Below are 20,861 nucleotides of genomic sequence, written 5' to 3' on the forward strand. Positions count from 1 at the left end.
ACCAACCACGCAAGAAGTGAATTTTAAATTTCACAGTTCCTGGCCTATTTCTGATACAGCTGAAACCAAGTATAAGCCTTCGCCAGAACTTGGTCATTTGTTTAAAGTCCAGGTCTCGAGGCTCTAAATGAAGTGGAATACAGGGATGTCAGAGCTCCGTCGGAAAAAGGGACACCATAGTAAAGAGTGCTGGACCAAACGGCACATCCCTAGAGGCAGCTGTCTTGAAAATGGAAAAGGTGGTCAACATTCCACCTGGTAATATTAAGACGCTTTACCAGTACATCCTCTAGCATAATGTTAAACAAATTCAAGTTGTATTTTAGAGATAAGGCATAGTTTGTTTTCATCCATGAGCTATAAAAATCTGTGAGTTCTTGAGGTATAAACATTTTTTACCCCTTGCTGTAGGCATCAATTTGCAAGTCCCCAGTGACCATTGTGTTGTAATAGGCTTCTGCAACTGTTTATGGCTTGACTTGCTCTGGCGAAACTTCCTGCAGCTGTCCCCAAAACCCCGTCGGATTTGTGGACGTGTTCCCTCCTGGAGCGAAGACGGGTCTCAAATTTGTATGAAGCACTTGGAGTTGAGATTCTCAAAGATGAGAGCTTCAAACCAAGGCACAGAGGAGCAGATTTAACTGTACTGGAAGAGGAACCAAGAGGAGCCTGAGCGACACCGTCTCATGGTTGCTGTTTTTTTTCCAGTGTTGAACTGATCGTGTCATTCATTCAAAGCCCCTTACAAAAAAAAACGGGGATCGACAAATAATCCCAAGTTTGTCCGCTTTAAGCATTTTCCAGGTATTTTTCCACCTGTATTAAAAGCAAAAAAAAAACATTAGACAGATGCCAAACCACAAAGAGGTAGTTTTGTTTTGTCTTTTGATATAAAGGGGATGAATTGGTGCGTGCAGTTTTTAATCTTAAACATGAACATAAATCTTTAATCTTAGAACATGCTGTGGTCCTAATTCCACTGGTGCATTACTTCTGGTCCATGCCTGCCGTTACATAACAACAGAGGAACAGGTTACAGCAGAGAGGCGGCTGCTGTTCTGAGTTGGCCGCCGGCAACTAATTGATTTGAATCATCCAGCCATCTGTTCCTCTAGAATGACGGACTCCTCCCACTGCGCCACATTAAGCTGGGTTCAGAGACAGACATACCTGTCATTTCTGACACTCGTGCGGGAGATCTGTTAAAACCCACTCTCAGGATGTGCCTTTAAAGGTAAGGCTTTCTGACCTGGTCATCACGTGCTGATTGTTAAACGATGGACACGTATAAATCCGCATTGCGCACGTCTTGCAGTACTTGACCACTGCCCCATCACATTTTAAAATGGCCCTCGTGTCACCTGCAATGGAAAAACCTCCGATTCATTTTGCCTGCCAAGGTAGAGGAAACGGGATGGCTGTTTTTTTTTCTCCTACTGGAATGCCAGAAGCTCCACTGTGAACATTAAAGCATGTTCCAACGCACTACAGCTCAGTCCTCTGTAATCATTTTAATGTGTGGCTAATGTTCTTACACTCCGCTGCTAACTTCAAAGGTGCTATTAACAGCTTTACGAATTGCAAGGCCTCGGGAATGATTGTGAATTTGTCTTTTGTTCGCTGCTTGGCTGGCTCATTGTGGTGCCTCCAAGGGTATCTGGCGCCATCTGGTGGCAGCAGAGGATCATTGGATTGGATACTGAGTCGGATGCCTTTACAGCCTGCAGTTACTTTTCATGACAGCCTAAAGATTTGGTTTCTCCTAAGCCATTAATTTATTTTTAGACTTCACTTATTTGCCTGCCAACAACCAAGGACTTGATGGGGACATTTTTTTTTTGTAGCAGACAAAAAGTTATTTCTTCAGAATAAGGCTGTTTGAAGTAATTTGACAATTTTTCAGAAAACAGAGGACTCCCTTTACCTGAATATTTTTGTTTGTTATCAGAGTTCTGCTACAGGACTCGGTGTTACATCACAGAGTAATTTCCACACATGAGTAATGTAATGTTCATGGAGTCCACTCAAAGAGTCAGGTAAGTTTTGCAATATACAATACAGGACATCAGGACTACCCTTCTCTTTGGCATAAACTCGCAGAGATGTCAATGTAGAGATAAAAAGTACAGGCAATGGACCACAAAATGGAAACATCTTGGTAAAGAAAGGATGCTGAAAGTATATTGAACACAAGTGCTTCTACAGAGGAACGGCTCGTGTGTTAATTTAGCAAATAACCATCCCAGCATGCTTAGGGTTGTGTATCAAAATGCTAGACAGGCCTGCTTGATGGCTGATCATACTGCAAGAGGAGATCTCGGGGACTTTGAAAAAGGGGTGATTGTTGTGGTGTGTTGGGTAGGAGCATCAGTGACCAAGACAGCCCAACTTGCTAGTAATAATAATAATAAAACAACTTTATTTTATATAGCACTTTTAAAGATGGGAATGAGGATTTTGAAGTTGACACAGAACTTGACAGGAAGCCAGTGCAAATACTCTAGGACAGGAGTAATGTGATTACCTGGACTAGACCTGGTCAGGATTCTGGCTGCCAAATTTTGGATATACTAGAGTTTGTTCAATGTGGATTTAGATACCCCAGTGAGTAGAGCATTACAGTAGTCAATTCGGGAGAAGACAAATGTGTTGATCAGCTTTTCAGCCACAATTTATGATAACATGGGACGTGGTCTGGTGATATTTTTTAGGTGAAAGCACATGTGGGTTGAATGTCAAGCCAAATCAAATCCAGCTAAGTCAGATATCAACCCCATGTTTTTCAGTTTAGACTGAAGTTCAAGTACAGTACCATCCACAGATAGGGTTACAGGATTGACTTTACAAAGTTGATGGGGGTTGCCAATAAGTATGACGTCTGTCTTGTCACAATTTAGATTAAGGAAATTTTGAGTCATCCGTGTTTTTGTCAGAGGTGCAATTAGAATTGAGACAGTCACTTCAGTGTCAGGTTTGGTGTGGATGTACTGTAGATTTGAGTATCGTCAGGATAGAAATGATAGTTTAGGCCATATGATCTTAAAAGCTGACCAAGTGGAAACAGGTAAATGCTGAAATGTAGGGGGCCCAGTATTGGGCCCTGAGGAACACCAGACTTGACGACTCTAGTTTCAGACCTAAATCCTCCAAGAGAGACAAAGTGACAGCAATCAGTGAGATGAGACTTGAACCATTTTGAGAGGACTGTCAGAAACTCCAAACACACTCTCAAGGTGAGAAAGTAAGATATCACGGTTAACAGTGTCGAAAACAGTACTGAGATCAAAGAAGAACGAGGATAGAGAGAGAACCAGAAGCAGATGGTATTTGAAGATCGTTAGTGACTGTTCAGGGCAGTTTCTGTGCTGTGAAGTTGTCGGAAACCAGATTGGAGGGGTTCGAAAAGGTTATTTGCAATAAGGGTGACCAACTGAATTGTAACTGCACTGTCCAGAGCTATGTTAGGCTTTTTTAACACAGGGGTGATGGCAGCAGTTTTGAGGACCGTTGGTACAACACCAGTGCTTAAGGGTTCATTTATTATATTGAGGATAACGGGGCAGAGAGAAGTGAAACAGGACTGAGATAAAGTGGTGGGAATGGGAACTAATAGGCAGGTGATGGGTTTCATGTGTGAAACTAGTAATATCCTACCTTAATGTGAGCATTGGCACTGAGAACTTACTTGAGAACACTTATGATTTTTTTTGGAACGTGTTGAGACTGCTGATCATGTCGATGACATTTTTATTGTGTCCCTGCACCTCGACATTCAGCTCATTCAGCAGTCCAGTCAAGTCTGTGAGGAAGGCTAAATCCAGAAGCCACTGGTCATCCTCTAACTGGGCATATTCACCATGTTTAGACCACTTGAGAAACTCTTTGATTTCAGGTAACAGCTGTCTGAACCTCACCAGACATGTTTGTTTTTTAAATCTCCAAACAGCAAGTCAACAGCATCAGCAAACGCTTTTTTAATGACTTCTGGATCCCTGAATGACTTTTTGTGTTGAGCCAGGACGTGGCTCACACGGAACAATGCGATGAGTGCCGCTTTCCCTCTGTTATTTGGCCTCGTGAAAACCGTCTGTTGCTAGTTGAGATTTTAATTTGTCCACTTTTCTTTTCGGTAACTCACTTTTATCGGGAAAGTCCACATCATTGGTTTTGTGTGCAGTTTTGAAATGTTCTATATTTCCCTTTTTCGAGTAGACGCTAGCATTGCGAATTGAATGCGAAAGTACAAAAAAGTAATCATGCTCCCATTCCTTGTGGTAACGATACGTTTTTCGGCTTCTTTGCTTCATCATTTTTGCTCAAACACTGCAACTATCAAATAAGCACTGAAACTTATCGAACTGTTGGCGAATTTGTCACGGCCTGTCTGTTTCGCTCCACTGTGCGCTGTAGCGAATGTGGGGTTCGTGCGGCAATAACCAAGAGACCGTTCTTGAGCAGCGCGCACACACAACACTCTCTGTTCACGGAGCTCCTGTAGCCTTTTTTTCAGTTCAGCCAGCAGTCAGGGCAGAGACTTTCACAACCCATTCCCCAAGGGTTAAACACACACAAGGGCAGTAAAACGTACGACATTACATGCGCAGAGCTGAAGAATTTTTAGGCTATGGAAAAAAAGTAATCAAATAGCCCATTTATTTTTTTGCCAAACATTCTTGCAATTGACTGGTCAATCGTGATCAACTGGTTGGGCACCCCTGCTCTCTTGTGTCCTTATATTAAGGTAATATAAGCTGTCCTATCGTATCCTTACATTCTGATAATGTAAGCTGAGCCGGGAATCCATTGAATTCTGAGAGAAGGAGATCATCCACAAAGGACAACAAGTGAGCTGAAGGCCATACTCCAGGATCGCCATATTACATCAAACTGCAGGGCAACATAGCCGAGCGACTGCAGATATATTGACTGGGCATTGCCTCTATTGGCCAGACATGAGTTAATTGACTTTCTCTTGCAAGACTGGTGCCATTTCCCGCTGGCATTTTTCCAGACGCTGGTAGACTGCGCCACGGAGCTGTACAGGCTGCACACAGTGACCTAGCACTATTATAGTGGTGTTTCCATTTTTTATAGTAGCACCTCTAGCTTTGAATGTGCCCTATAGAAGAGAAATAGGATAGATCTGGAAATGGGGTAGAATAAATGGTAACTAAAGATGTTCTGCTTGAAGTACACAATAGAGCAAATAAGGCTATGCAAGGCTTGAAACTAGTGGCCCGACTAGTTGAAGAAATTAAGAGAAATTTAAGGAGAAAAGTTCATTTCAGTTTATTTGTTATAGACAGCTTAGGAAAAAGTCAGACAAGCAGTGTGAGAAGAAAAAAAACAGCAGTGTGAGCCAGTGGTTGGGGTGGAGTTCAATAATCTGACAGCTTGTGGGAAGAATCTGGAGGTTCGTGCCTTTATGCTCCTATAACACTTACCAGAGGGGAGGGGGGAGAAAAGTGAGAAACCAGGATGACTGGTGTCCTTAGCCATACTAATGGAGAGAAAATGGTTTGTAACAGCATAGGACACAGGGTCTCACAAATGATGAGAAACTTTCAGACGAAAGTTTATTTTCTAATGTATGTTTCACTCAAGCATTTAAAGAAGATAATGGGGCTGATGCCTGTTTACTAATTGTACTTAAGTGAGAGATGTCATTATAGATATATAATTATAGATGTTAGACCATTAACAAAACTGTAAAAACTCACATCATTGCTGATGCAGTACCCAATAAACCACATCATTAATGTAACGAATCAGCTTATTGACACCTCCCCATTCACCGCGAACTTGAGAACAGAGAATTCAAAACTCTGCCCAGGACCTTGCCTTTTTCCTCTCATCCCAGTGCTGTCCAGTTATCCCAGGGCCAGGCTTGCTTAGCCTCTGAGACCTGTCTGTGTTCTGCTCTCTCTACAGCAGGGTCTCACACTCTGTACCCAGAGGGCCTCCTGAATCCCTGTGCCCCTGGACTTCAGTTCCAACCGGAGCAGACAATGAAACAAGAAACCAGTTTACTGTCTACAGCCCCCGAGTAGCATTTTCTAAACTGGCTATATACAGGACTTTTCTTAAGACTTTCTACAGTTGTTTACTCATTTGCCTTTTTGAAGGTACACTTACAGTACACTAAAGTGCCTGGCTGGTGTTACGTCTCGGTGATAATTGTATATTAATCAGGCAGTTTCTTAAATCATTAGACCGCCTATGTAACTGAGAACGTGGCTGGAAGAAATACCAGAAGATGCTCTACTGTGGAGTCTGAGACCCCCGGTATTCATATTTAACACTGATGACCATTTTTTAAAACTGGTTCTTGGAAAAATGTAATCTTCCACTCTTGCTTTTAGTTTAATGGCACTGTAAAACCAATGACAAAATGCAAATAATGTACTTTGTACTGTGACCCTTTGCACTGTGAAGTAAATTACTTTATATACTGATGACTACCCACCAGTTCTGAGCAAACCCAAACTTGAGTATTTCTCTTGCTGGAGCAGTTTGGATGAAGAACCTTACTCAAGGATACAAGAGCAGTTTTCCCTTGGCTTTGAACCCACAACCTTGAAGACACCCGAACAATTCTCCATGGTGCTGTTTGTAAAAGCAGTGACTTGAGATGAGTAGTCTTTCAGACAGCTATTTGGCCACGCAGTAACACTCTTGAGTGCTGTATACCAATCCTAGCTAACAGGGAGGGTAGTTCACTCTGATATTCACTTCCTGGAGGTGGGATCTTCTTAGCAAGTATTCCAGTGACTTTATATGTTTGTTGAAACTGCGCTAGGGCTCAATAAGCAATTTAACCCCACAAATGAACAAGGCCAGGTGATTATGGAAAAATTAACAATCCCTCAAGACAAACCGAGGTCAGGTATGAATTTATTAGGGTCATAATGTAGTCACATGAATCTTCACAACATGCCAGTTACAGAATAAAGGAAAATCCTCATTACAATATGCCCTGCATATTCCAAAAGAATGTCAGTTAAACACGAAAAACCTAATTTTCAGTATAAAAATATGTTTAGAAACCCACAATAATCAACAAGGCCAGCAAAACGTCAAATTTTACAAGCCTTTGCTAAACCTTTTTAAAGGGAACTTTGCCCCCTTCAGAAGTGAATGGCTGTTTCCATACTATAATTTTAATCCAGAGCTCCGAGAACATTTAGGCACAGGGTCTGTAAACTCTGCTTCTCTTGTTTTGGACTCTAGATGAGGTAACTCTTTTCCTCATATTCACAAAGTGGTCTCTCTTTCCTTACTCCGAGTCCTATCTCCAGCCACAGGAAAAGGCACTGGCCAGTTATAAGTGAAATCACATTGGTTTTAAATGTGGAGTCACATTTTAAATGCGTCTTAAGTTTCAAATGATTTGGGCCATTCTCTTCCCACCCAATGAAAACCGCTTCCCCTGTAGGAGTTGTAACCAGTGATTAGGCTTGGTGCTAATTCATGAATGAAAACGCTTTCTCTGGCCACGCCAAAGCATTGTAAAAGATCTCATCCTCCCATCCTGTGCAAAACTGAAGACATCACAGTACTACTGTTCTGTTATTTTAATTAAATGATATATTAAATGCTAATATGATTGGCATTTAATTTGGCGTACCATTCCTTGAAACTCAGAAACTTTTTAAGAGCAGCACAGCAACATCATGAGAATTGACATGCATATTTTACTATTTGCCTAAAAAGTTTTTTTCTTTAGTTACAAGACATCTGATTTTAACTTCCTTAATACCCTTTTTTTTTTGCTAACAGCTTTTCTGTTAATATACAGTTTTTACAATCACAAAAATACTGCTCAAATCACATGATCAGGGGGAAAAGAACTCTTCAGATGGCAGCAAAACAACAACGCTTGTTCAGTTTCAGGTTTCAGGTGAGTTTGTGCGGTTGACAACATCCAGCCCCGCTGAGCGCTGGGAAGCGTGCTCATTTCACCAGTTTCACGTCCAGCAGCTGCAGGTCGCCCATGATCTCCAGCTGGTCGATCCGCGACAGGTCTTGTACCCTGTGCTTGTAATCCAGCAGGTGAACCCCATTCACCGCCACCTTGAACTGCTGGGGTTCGCAGAAGATGATCATCTGCAGACACACGCGCACACACACAGAAAGTACACACGCCCATCAGCGCTCCCTGCATGCAGGGCGTGTGACTGTGCACACTGAGTCTGAGCACCTCCCCCTCCATTCAGGAGACTGGCCCCATCTCCAGCCAGCAGACCCTGGAGCTTGTGTGCACACCGCGAAAAGAAACAAGGTGTCACTCGCATAAATCTTCCTAAGTAACACTTTTCGAGTTAAATGGGTGCTTTTAAATAAGACCGACGGATTACACTTAGTCGAAGTCATTGGCGTTACATCAGAGGCGGAGCGGTGGCTCTGTGGCTCAGGATCTGCGCCTGTGACTGAAAGGTTGCCGGTTCAAATCCTGCGGCTGGCAGAGGAATCCTACTCCGTTGGGCCCCTGAGCAAGGCCCTTAACCCCAACTGCTCCAGGGGCACCGTACAATGGCTGACCCTGCGCTCTGACCCCAAGCTTCTCTCCCTGTCTGTGTGTCTTTGTCTCATGGAGAGCAAGCTGGGGTATGCGAAAAGATGAATTCCTAATGCAAGATATTGTATAGGGCTAATAAAGAAACATCATTATTATTATTAAACTCCTCGTCCACAGCACCGGAGAGATGTGTAGTTCACGGAGTGTCCAGCTACCGCTTTCTTCCGTTTATAGCTTTTACGTTTATTTAAACAGGTTTCAATTATAAAAGTGTGCATCAGGTTCAATTATCGCATTAAGTATCAGAACAGGTGATTTTGGGGGAGAAATCAATTTCAGAGCAGGAGGGTCGGGCATCCTTTGCTGCAACACACCCTACAGTGTGGTCTTGCGACGACGAATTAGCATCCTAACGCGTCTCATAAACTGACCACCGTGGCAACGAACCACACTGGGAGACGGGGGGGGGGACCCATTCAGTGAGGGTCTTCCTCAGCACGGCGAGTGGAAACGGCGCCGTTACCTCAAAGTACTCCCCGGCCGAGAAGGGGAAAGTGGGCAGGCTGTTCTCCTCCGGCCCCCAGCACTCTTGCAGGAAGGAGTTCCTGACGAACACGCTGGCCCTGAGGCGGGGGTTCAGGTGCAGAGCGATGTCGCTCGACTCTCCAGAGCGCAGGTTGATGCTAAAGCTGCGGGATACAAGAACGGGGTCACCGTCTCGCCATCTCCAACATCAGCTGCCGTCACGGCAAACCAGAGGCCCGAGCCCTGCCGGACCAGAGCGACAGGACAGACAGAGGCTGCTACAGGATTGGTTCACGTTTACAACTCGGCTAACATCCCCCACTCTCACTGAAACGGCTCCTATCCTTTTCCTCATTCCACCCAACAGGACAAATGCAGTATGGAGTAACACACTTGACCTGGGCTGTAGGCACGGCGGGGTGACGGCCCCACAGAGCTGGGGCCCCGGCTTCAATTCCACGCCCAGTGTGCTGTCTGGGTGGAGCCTGCACGTTCTCCCCCCCCCGGGCGTGTCACCCTGGTGCTCTGGTTTCCAGTCCAAAGACATACTGGCAGGTTAACTGGTGTCTGGGAAAACTGGCCCTGGCGTGATGGACTGGCGTCCCCTCCGGGATCTACCCTGCCTCGGGCCCGTTGCCTGCCAGGATGGGCTCTGGCTCCCCCTCGACCCTGGACTGGAAAAAGCAGTCGGAAACAGATCTTCTCTCACCTGTGGGGATAAGCACTGACTTGTCCTTTAATAGTGATCGATTGTCCCGGGGCCACTCCATTGACTAGACTGGCTCTGTAAGGAAGGCTCTGAAACAGAACAGGGCAAAAGGTATGAATAAATCAGAAAGGAGTCTGGATCACAAGGGCCACACACAGCTTCTGGTTTTACGCATTCTTACAGCTGTATGTGTATGCCTGTTGCACACAATGCCATCGGGAATCACAAGGTTGCAAAATACACATAATGGTCAATTGTAAAATATGAAATATTAAGAAAGAAACTTTTATTCAGATTTAACAAGAGAGCAGGCAGCCTCAGTGCGATAATCTACCCTCAGTCAGTCCCGGAAGTGTTTGTGATTCTCACAGCAGGGTCTGTTCAGTAATTAAAGTACCAACTGGACAGGATTCCTGCAGCAGAATAGACAACACTGCCTACCCCTGAGGTCTAGAGCACACATAATAGCTACAATATATGAAACGTGTTTATTTTTAGGATAAAATTAATCCAATGGCATTTAAGAGTGTGTGGCTGTTCGTGCCAACTGATCTGTATTTCTGGATGACTTCCCAGTCTAGCTGTGTGCTTCATGCGAGTCATCCGCAGCAGTGAATGTGTCCAAACCTATTTGGATTTTCCCCATGTTGCCTGCTAAGTATATGCAGAAATTTGTTGATCTTCAATGTAGCAGTGTATCAAGCACTCCTCAAGCGCTGCAATCCGGTGATGAGTGATGTTAAATTCGGATAGGGGTGGCTCTCTGCTGACCCTGGGCTCCGGCCACACTCTACTTACCAGGTCACCTGTCTCGCAAAACACCTCCTGCAAAAAACAGAAATAAAAATCCCAACAATTAGGAGAATATAAAATCCCAGAAGCCAAGGGGGAAATGGAGAGTAGCTAATGATTGTTTTAGAAGTTCTGCAGCATGAAGTGAGATGTGAAGTTAAGGTACAGTATGTCTCACTCTACTCTTGGGTTACAAACGATGGATGCACAAGGTTATAGAATTCACACTCAAAAAAAATACTGCCCCTGCCTGCATATTGAGAGACAGGGGTGTCGAACCATGACACTAAACAGTGTCTTTAGTGCAAAGGCACTGTTGGCACAAGCAAGGTGAAAAGGCAACTGTTTCTAGAAAATTAAATCTACTTACATGTCCAGCAGAAAGCTTTGCTTAACAAGAACCTCTTTGAATTGTGAGGGAAATACCTCACAATACATTTTTTTGATCAAATTGCTTAGTACTCTTGGAGCTTAATAACTAAAATAAAGCAAATTAGAATGATCTCATCCATGAAACAGTTAATATGCAACCATGCACTTTGCCAATATAAGCTTTCTGTCAACCTGGTCACATTTCAAAAGACAAAAACAATACCAACGAGGGGAAAATGAATCTGTTACAGAAAGTGAGCACAGCAAATGGAATCATAAAAACATCTTGACCTTGATCTGAATTCACACAGTGCATAACAAAGTGCTTTATTTCCTGTTGCAAAAAGCCCCAGTTTGTCACAGATCAAGCACAACTTCAGTTCCTGGACTCTGATGTCTAAAGGAAGCTGTAGAACTCTGCGTGCAAAAGCAAAGCTGTAAAGCTGTCAGAGTACGCTGGGACAGCTCAGAAGGCGCACACTGGGACACACAGGCTCCTGCTGAAGTATTCACCCCCTGCCAAGGTTGTCCCGTTCTGCTGAATTACAAATAATGTGTACACACCTTTTTTTAAAGAGAATGCTTTTATCAGGGCTTGCATGCTTAAACGGATCGCCGTTTTGAATGAAAGAAGTTAAAATGTTAGCAGAATTGAAGTGAGGTGGACTGTGTTTTCACCTCCCTGAGTCAATACTGGGTGGAAGCAGCAGTTAACAGCTAGTCAGTCTCTCGGGATACGTCTCTACAGACTTCAGACACTGGAACGGTCGTCAGAAAGGGGGCGAATTCTTCCGAAAGGCACTGGATGAACGGTATGGGGCAAGTGCCCATGGATGTTGGTTTTGAAGACCTTTTGCCTTTTTTTACCCTTTAAAATGTATTGAGGTAGAACTTTTGGAGCTAAACTGATTAGGTGAAACAAAAAAAGTGGCAAACAGTTTGGATAAATTAATTACAAGCTCAGAGGCCCCCTACTCCTAAAAGCACATGGATAACCCCCACCCTCGCCACTGGGGCAACGCAGGCCATGGACTGGATTGTGAAGAGTGAATGAAAGCTTACTTTCACGTGTGTGTCTTTGCTCGGCAGAGCTGATGCTGGCGGAGATGAAGTCTGAAAATGTAAGTAAAACACTAGAGCAAATGAAAACATGGATGATGCAAAACAAACATTTCTCACACTAAAACCATGCACATGTAAAGACACACTGGAATTGTCAAGCGACAAGCTTAACACACGCTGATCTCATAGAACAGCGCTTCACACAGCCGACATGCAGTTAAACTTAAGTTAGAGCCACAGAACCGAGAGCCAACATTGATGAAAAAGCAGAAGCATTTCAATCACTCCCACGGACGCTCTTAATATTCTTCCCATGTAGTCAGAGACAACAAAAGACCCACACTGCTGTATAATCAGGTCTCCATTCGTTGAAAGAGGTGCCTTTTCTTAAGAGCCTGGCCTCGATTTTTGACACTGGACACTGAAGCTCTCCTCGCCCACACTCCAACCTGATGTTTTCATCAACTGCTTGGATCCAGGCTCTGTGAAGTTGGCCCTCCATACAAACAGCACAATAAATTTCTGAAACCCCCGACTCGTTAGTCCTCTGTTAGTGTCAGTTTGTGTCACTGAAAGTAGGGTTTATGCTTCTTCCGTTCCCGAAATATAGAGCCTACTTTGTCAGGGAATCAGGTGACAGTCTACAAGGAACTTTACTGGTAGTAACACACTCTCGGTACTTAATTGACTTAATTACTGAATATGAGAAGGCTTGGTACCGGTCTGCTTTTATATATTTGCTGCTCACAAATGACGATAACGAAGCACTGACACTGAAAGGGAATAGTTGTGTTTTAACTGATGACAAAGCCTGCAAACTGCATTCTTGTCTGTGCAGGGGGTGGTGTGGGGAGGATCTTTTCCATTTGAATAACAGTCATTCACCTGTATGTTTGTGTGCGCCTATGTGAATAGTTAAATTAGATCCGTCTGCAATATGTTAATCTCACCACAAGACTTTTACAAGACTTAAAACAACATTAGGAACAGAATGCTGCAATTACCAGTGGCTGTATTACATAGTTATTAGGGTTAAACATGCCTGATGTGGTTTATTCCTTACATAATTCCAAACTCCCTAAAGTACTCCTTCGGCATTTGTACCCACAAGTATAATCCTATGTATGTAACAGTGTAACGTTTCTGTATTTGGTTATAATCATATCATTCACACTGCTGGAAATAATTTACAATTCGTAAGAAGAGGGCTTAGCCGGAGGTGCAGGTAATATATCGGAAATAGAGACAAACTCCTGGCTTCAACCGATCAAAAGATCGCAACTGGATGATCTGGGGGGTCATGATTTTTGTGTGTTCGTAGGGGGCCAAGGTCACAGAGTCACGCGATTCCCCGAAAAGAAGGCTCCAAGTCTCGGGAACGAAAGCAGCTCAGACGCTACTTTCAACGACACAAACGGAGCACGGTGTGTTTCATTGTTTGTGCTGTTTGCAGTATTTTGCGCGCAGCAAATACGTAAAAGTCGACTGGTATCACACCTCCTCAAGCTCAATAATTAAGCACATTCACTATTTAGAGTGTATTATTACCGGCAAAGTTCATTGTAGACCGTCACGTAATTCCCTGAAAAAATAAGGCATGTATCTCTGGAGAGAAAACAGCTTGGACGCTACTTTCAATGGCACAGACCAACACTCGCGGCGCACTAACAAATGCGGTGGGTTTATATTGTTTGTGCTGTTTGTAGGGGGGTCCATTTCACAGAGCCTTAGATCTGTAGCATCTACCATACAGGGATACATTTTCTGTGTCTTTTTTGCTGAGCAAGTTAGCAAGCGGTCACAAGACACAAGACACATAGCGGTCCCACTATTAACACAAACCGATAAAAGCCGATTTAAGTAACATTTCAGGACCATATTTCTTGAATACATTCCAGGCAAATAACCCCAGACATGCAGTGTTCAATAAGGTTTACGACATTTTTTAAAATGGATATAACTCACAATTTATGACCAAGAGCATTTCATTTCTAGGAACAGGGGGGTCTGTCGGCTAAATGTAGCAAAACTGCGATTTTTCAACTAGAGAAACAAAAGAGATGCACTCCTCTGTAGTGCCTGCTGAAAACGTACTCTGAAGTACTGTTGAAGGAAACCCCAAGAATATTTACTTACAGAGCTTGAAACGAATGCAATGGCCTCAATCTTGACTTTGCCACTTATTCCGAGCGTGTCCACCTTTTTGAGGTCCACCCTGTAGTTGTACTGCAGCAGGTGCTTCCCGTTCAAGGCCACCTGGAAGAGGAGGCACAGCAGTGACACTCCGCTCTCACAGCTGGGAGCCAAGAAGGCATGGCTTACCCTACAGAACAGCAGCAGAGAGTCTCAAACAGAACAGGTGGAGGTTTATTCCACGCTGGAAAGAAAAGAAAAGAGACGAGACACAACGTTTCGGCTGTAGAGCCTTCTCCAGGTGTGAAGAAGGCTAAATTGGATAAAGGTTTATCTAACCACTCTATCCAATTCACTTGAAGAAGGCTCCACAGCCGACATGTTGCGTCTCTTTTCTTTTCAGAACGGAATAAACCTTTACCTGTTCCTTTGCAGCCTGCGCATGCTGACGCAGCTCCCTACAACTACTGCTGTGCATTTTGTGCTTGGTGCTCGGTCGCTCATCATCTCTGTGTCATTTTCATGGCAGGAATCTGTAGGAGGACCATTATTCATCCGGCCATTCGTTTTCTAACAGCTTTATCCAGTTCAGGGCCACAGAGAGCCAGAGCCTATCCCAGCAAGCAATTGGCACAAGTCAGGATACACCCTGGACAGGATGCCAGTCCACTGCAGGGCACACACAGAAGCAAACACACACACACTGACACCTAGAGCCAATTTTCCCAGAAGCCTATTAACCAACCAGCATGTCTTTGGACTGTGGGAGGAAACCAGAGTCCCTGAAAGGAAACCCACACTAACACTGAAACTCCGCACAGACAGCACCCCAGGAATTGAACCCAGGGCCCCAGCGCTGCAGGGCAGTCATTTCAGTCATTGTGCCAACATGCCACCCAACCTTTATTTATAAAATTGGAGAATTATTTCTGGTCATACTGTATAATCTGCCAAATTTGCAATGGACTGGTTATTTTAAGGCACATGAGCACTTGCAAACAAGCTCCTCTTACATCTTCACCTGTCCGAGTCGTTCACCTCCTGGCAGGGGGCCGAAGGGGAGAGCAGCTCCCAGCAGCATCGCTGCAGCCGAGCAGCCAAGTCACCAGAGCCGCCGTAGCGCCGCGCGCCGAGAGGACCCGACTCACGCCCCCTCTACCCTGGTAGCGCACCCTGGACACGACGGTGCCTACGCTGACGGGCCGGAGGAACTGAACCTCTTTAGTCCTGAACGGAGAAGCCCACGAGGAGGACGGACACAAGTAGTCACAATCCTCAAAGACAGGGACAGAGTCAACCTAGCGGACGTCTTCAGGACGAACAGCAAAGCACAAACTAGAGGAGCCCGTGTGGGAGTGCTTTTTAACACCTGGCACCTCTCCCACTGTACTCCTAATGAGTACAAGCACGTGCCTCCTGCTGCTGGTTTGAAACTGGAGCCATGAATCTCCAACACAACAAACTCCACCCAGATGTTGGGAACTGGGAAAACCGCTGTTTTGACGAAGCTCATTGTCGGCAGGCTTTTTCCCGCCGAATAAACATTTATACCGAAGTCTGGGTGGATGTCAGCTGCAGGCATGTTATCAGGCGTTTCTTTACGCAAAGGTTTGTGGGAGTCTGGAACAAGCTTCACAGCCATATATGTGAAGCTGATACTTTGGTTTCTTTCAATATGAGATAATAATAATAATTCCTTACACTTATATAGCACTTTTCTGGAAACTCCACTCAAAGCTCTTTGCAGGTAATGGGGATCCCCTCCACCACCACCAGTGTGCAGCCCCCACCTGGGTGATGCGACATGAGCCACAGTTCTCCAGAACGCTCACCACACACCAGCTCTCAGTGGGGAGGAGAGCAGAGTGATGAAGCCAGTTCATGGATGGGGATTATTAGGAGGCCATGACTGGTAAAGGCCAGGGGGACATTTTGTCCAGGACACCGGGGTAACACTTTTATTGACCATTTTTTTCAATGACCACAGAGAGTCAGGACCCCGGTTTTACATCTTATCTGAAAGACGGCGCCTTTTTACAGTATAGTGTCCCCGTCACCATACTGGGGCATTAGGACCCACACAGAACACAGGGTGAGCGCCCCCCTACTGGCCCCACTAATACCTCGTCCAGCAGCAACAGGCTACAAACCAGCAATGTTTCAATCAATCTCTTGAAAGAAACAGTCAGCCAGGGCTAAGAACATGTGAACGGTTATTAATCAGAGGAGAGGATACCCGTTTGTAGCCTGTTTAGTAGTTAGTAGCTAATATCACTCTGCAACTCACAGCTGGCAGCCCACTGAAGCTCAGCAGGTGGGAGCCTGGTCAGTACCTGGATGGGAGACTCCTGGGAAAAACTAAGGTTCCTGCTGGAAGTGGTGTTAGTGGGGCCAGTAGGGGGCGCTCACCCAACGGTATGTGTGGGTCATAATATCCCAGTTAGTAATGGAAACATTATACTTTAACACAAGGCTCTATCCTTTGGATGAGATATAAAACCTTTGGATGAGATCCTGACCCTCTGTGGTCATTAAAAATCCCAGGGCGTTTCTCGAAAAGAGTAGGGGTGTTACCCCGGAGTCCTGGTCAAAATTTCCCATTGGCCCTTACCAATCATGGCCTCCTAATAATCCCCATCTCTGAACTGGCTCCATCACTCTGTTCTCCCCACTGAGAGCTGGTGTGTGAGGAGTGTACTGGTACACTATAGCTGCTGTTGCATCATCCAGGTGGATGCCACACATTGGTGGTGGTGGAGGGGAGTCCCCATTACCTGTAAAACGCTTTGAGTGGAGTATTCAGAAAAGCGCTGTATAAGAGTAAGGATATTTATATATCATTAAGATGTTACACTGGGAATCCACCCGGCAGGGACATCTTACCTTGAACATGTCTCCCTCCACCAGAATGATGGTCTCGAAGTTCTCCCCTTTCTGGAGGGGCAAGTCGTAGAGGATCTCCTCCTTGCCCCAGCGCTCCTGCTGCAGCGAGTTACACACCACGCAGGGGGAGCGCTTGAACCGGGGGTTGAAATGGAAGGCCACGTCAGCACGGGGCTTGGTGCTGCTCCCACACATAAAATCCACCTGAAACCTGGACAGGGAGGGAGGGGGCGAAAGAACCGGGGTGACGCTGGAAATGCGAAGCCACAAGTACGTGCGAGGAGATCACCTGCACCGGTGGTTCTGCACTGTTAACCTGCGGCGAGCGGAGAGTCCAGCTGTTCATTCTGTCCCCGAATCCAATACGGCAGCAAATCACACAACACTGGGCCGCAAATTCCTCAATCAACAGATCAATGAATACAATGCTCATCATGCTGGAGCCAGGCACCATTATCTCCCATTAGATTGTCGTATCAGAGTCTCTCACGTTTGCAGTTAACACTGTGACTGCACTACATCGTTTCAGCATTTGCAGTGTTTGCCTATCTGAAGGTGAGCTAAGAGGAAGGTAAACACAGACGATCAAAGGAACACAGGAACAACACCATCACCCTCCTGTCGCTCGAAGCTTGTGTCATGTGAGAGGACCTTGTTACGATGACTCTTGGAGACCAGGCTCTGGATAAGCTATCTGAACTTTGTTTTAGAGATCTTGCTGTCCGGTTATTTTGGGAAATTCTGATTTCCTGCATTGTGGAATCCTCGGACTAAAAACGTTCTCTCCCGGTTGGGCGATGCATTTCTAGAACAGGAAATGATTCCGATTCATTGAAATGACTGTGGAAATGATTCCCACTTCTGCATATCCATGGTCATAAAAGGGAAGATTTATTTCTGAGAAGTTCCAGGCAATGCTGGGTTCTCCTCTTTTTGGTCCGTTTAGGCATTGATTCCAGATTACAGGGCTAGAATTCCCTGTTTCCAGGTCTACAAGACGTTAGCCTTTGAAACACGTGGTCTTTTAAATACATGAGATCGATGAACTGGTGTATGTTGTGTAACGTTGCATATCGTACAGATGGTGTTTTGTTTTGTTAAGAAATATTTGTCCTGTCAAGTTTGACTCCGATTTTGTTACTCCATCACCAGACCTGTGACGGATGATAGAGAACAGCTCATGTGCCACTAGTATGCACACGCCTGGTTTTGCCACTCGAGTGTCATTCGCTGAACTGCGCTCTCTGTTGAGTGACAGAGACCAATGAATCACTGAGAGTTCACTGCCAGAATCCGTAAGAAAACTAAATTTGCCTTTTTATTCAGGCCAGTCCTACAAAGATGTTAAGAATTAGTGAATTTTAATACTTACTTTGAAGTCTGCTGCAAAAGCAGTCCACATAAGTGACCTTTGTCTCTGTCCCAAGCTAATTCTGTTTTCAGTTTAGAAAGAGCAAACATTCAGCTAATAAAACATCTCTATTAATTTTGAGTTCAGATTCTTATCTGGTGATAAAAGGTTGTATTTGCCAGCAGCTTCTCATGATTGATACTAACAAGGGGTTTCAGAAGTCTCCATGGCAACAATCATGGATTGCGAGCAGTGTGGACTTTCTGTAAGCAAACTAGTTGCTAAATTTCCTCAAAAGAAATGCTTACCTGTCAGCATCACTGAGAACTGCTCCTTGGATAAGTACCATATCACCAGGATGAAGTCCCCCCAGTATTGTCCCAGCATAGGGAATTGCCTATAATGACACAGAATGCGCAATCTTACGCTCATACCACAATACTTCATCCAATGGTTACAATTTTAAACATTCGTGTTACCAATAATTAAATCATGTCAGCACATATTTTCAAAGGGTTCTTGTCTGTTGTGGGCTCTTTCTGTGAGTGCTGTGAAACTCGGTTTTTACTTGGCACTGATGACACCTGACTTCTGTTTCAAGAATTTCACATTAAAAATTAAAATTCCACCCTGTTGAATCAACTGTTCTATACACATCTGGTCATCAAAGCTCTGCAACGTCAAATACAATTGTATCAGACTCCGAGATATGTATTTTCACTGAATTCATTTCTTTGTTGTCCTCATGTTTTTCTTTTTAAAGACAATGAAATTGAGTATATAACGTTATTTTGAAGCTCGCCTTTGCCTTGGGATCATTTGGAATTTGAAACTAGTTTCTTTTCTAGGACTCAGGTGACTGTCACCGACAGCATGGACTTGCTCCGGTCTGAACTGTTAAACGCAAAAGGCGTTGCTACATTACCAATCAGAACACCCTCTTGTGTATCCATTATCTCAGAAAGCTAATTTCATACAGCCCCGAATTTGAAAGACAATTCCCATGAATAAATTCTATTTCGACCTTAAAATCGAGCCAAATAAGATATGTCTGGTGAAATATCTTAGCTATTCTTTTATAATTCACCTTTCTGAAACTCCCATCGCGTGATTACTTTTCAAAAGAGTAATTTAATTCATATCTGATTAATTCATTAATATTTGGATAATTAATGTATAATAAGTTATGTCTGATGTGCTTTATACTGTTTGAATTGTTTTATTATTCGGTTATACAGTGTGTTATCAGTAAAGCCTTTTAAAGTAACATTTTGTAATGAAAATAAATATGCGTTAAACCCCATAATTGCTGTAGTGTCTGTAATACATTAAACTGTTACAAAACCACTGACATGAGTGGCAGGTACAACGAAAAATGGCCATTTTAATCCGAATGTTAAAAGAGGCAATAATGCAGTTTCTCTATACAGACTGAGCGCAGATGAGCTGGTCGCGGTTTCTCAAATCAATGCAGTAGAAGTTAACTCAGAAACGAAACTGCAAACCACGACTTAGCCAATGCAATTAAAGCAAACTGGAAATAAACCAGCCGACGACTTAAAGAGGCGTTACGGTAAATCTAGAGAAGCGACACTACTAAATCTACTGCATTTTCACCTCATTTAATGACCTGGCTCCCAATACGGTGTGGGGTGCACACAGAATTTACTTCTTTCCAGCAAACATTAATACATGAAGCAAGACAGATTTCACTTTCCACTTCTTTTTCTGCTGAGGAGTGAAGTGGGTAGGGGAGAACACGGTCTGACTCTTATCTCTCGGTCCATAATCGTCTCTTTCAGCTCATCTCCACAGCAATGCCGCACAACATGGTCTGCTCGAGTGACGCAGGCCGGCGCGCCCGACGCGACACGATCTCGCCAAGCATCTCTCTTAATTTTATTTTAAAATATATAACATTGTGCAGCACACCCGGCGGTCCCAAAACGAAAGAACAGAGCGACATTTGCGCGTCACCGACCACAGGGCAGCTGTGAGGCACTGGGTGCTGTGCAGTACACCCGCAGTGCGGTGCAAGAGATCTTACCGGATTTAAAACCGTTTGCCTGGGACTCGTAACAGACATGACTCCTGTCCTGAGTGAATACGTGCCCTGGTCCAGCGATTTATATCACGAAATTGCACGCAATTTTAATTCCGCCTTATTTTCACTTCCTCTTTCGCAGACCTGGAGGGCGGAGTGAATTTTATCAGCCAATCGTGGCTGAAGGTCCTCCCTGGCAGGTTGTTGATGCTGGGAAGATGTCACCATGTGATCGTGCTGTTCGAAAATGAGCTTTAGATCCATGTGGCTTTGCACTTGAATAATCAGATTGTGGGTAAAACACATCCGTCTGGAAAGGAAACGTGAGGTGTTTTTCTTTTTCTCAAAATGCTTTCAAACAATAGGAATGCTATTGGTTTGCTCAAATCCAAACATGTCTACAGAAATGTTCAAACGAATGTCGGTACTTGAAAATTAGGTGATTAATCCGGCAAACTGATTTTAAATCGAT

General features: G+C 44.3%; 1 protein-coding gene across 2 annotated transcripts; it reads right to left on the minus strand.

Annotated features, from left to right (window-relative positions):
• Positions 1 to 6,877: 6,877 nt before the first annotated feature.
• On the minus strand, positions 6,878 to 20,616 carry lgals8a (galectin 8a). Of its 2 annotated transcripts, XM_015355317.2 has the most exons (9): positions 20,393 to 20,616; positions 18,654 to 18,742; positions 16,995 to 17,205; positions 14,115 to 14,234; positions 11,979 to 12,029; positions 10,551 to 10,577; positions 9,753 to 9,841; positions 9,042 to 9,207; positions 6,878 to 8,106 (listed from the first exon to the last, which is right to left on the minus strand). In XM_015355317.2, exons 1-9 carry the CDS (start codon positions 20,429 to 20,431, stop codon positions 7,954 to 7,956), a joined length of 945 nt encoding a protein of 314 aa, XP_015210803.1. In that variant the 5' UTR covers positions 20,432 to 20,616; the 3' UTR covers positions 6,878 to 7,953. The 2 variants fall into 2 exon arrangements, with proteins under 2 accessions (XP_015210803.1, XP_006626250.1); XM_006626187.3 differs by lacking the exon at positions 11,979 to 12,029.
• Positions 20,617 to 20,861: the final 245 nt, after the last annotated feature.

The sequence above is a fragment of the Lepisosteus oculatus genome, chromosome 2 (assembly GCF_040954835.1).
Source record: "Lepisosteus oculatus isolate fLepOcu1 chromosome 2, fLepOcu1.hap2, whole genome shotgun sequence".
NCBI lineage: Eukaryota > Metazoa > Chordata > Actinopteri > Semionotiformes > Lepisosteidae > Lepisosteus > Lepisosteus oculatus.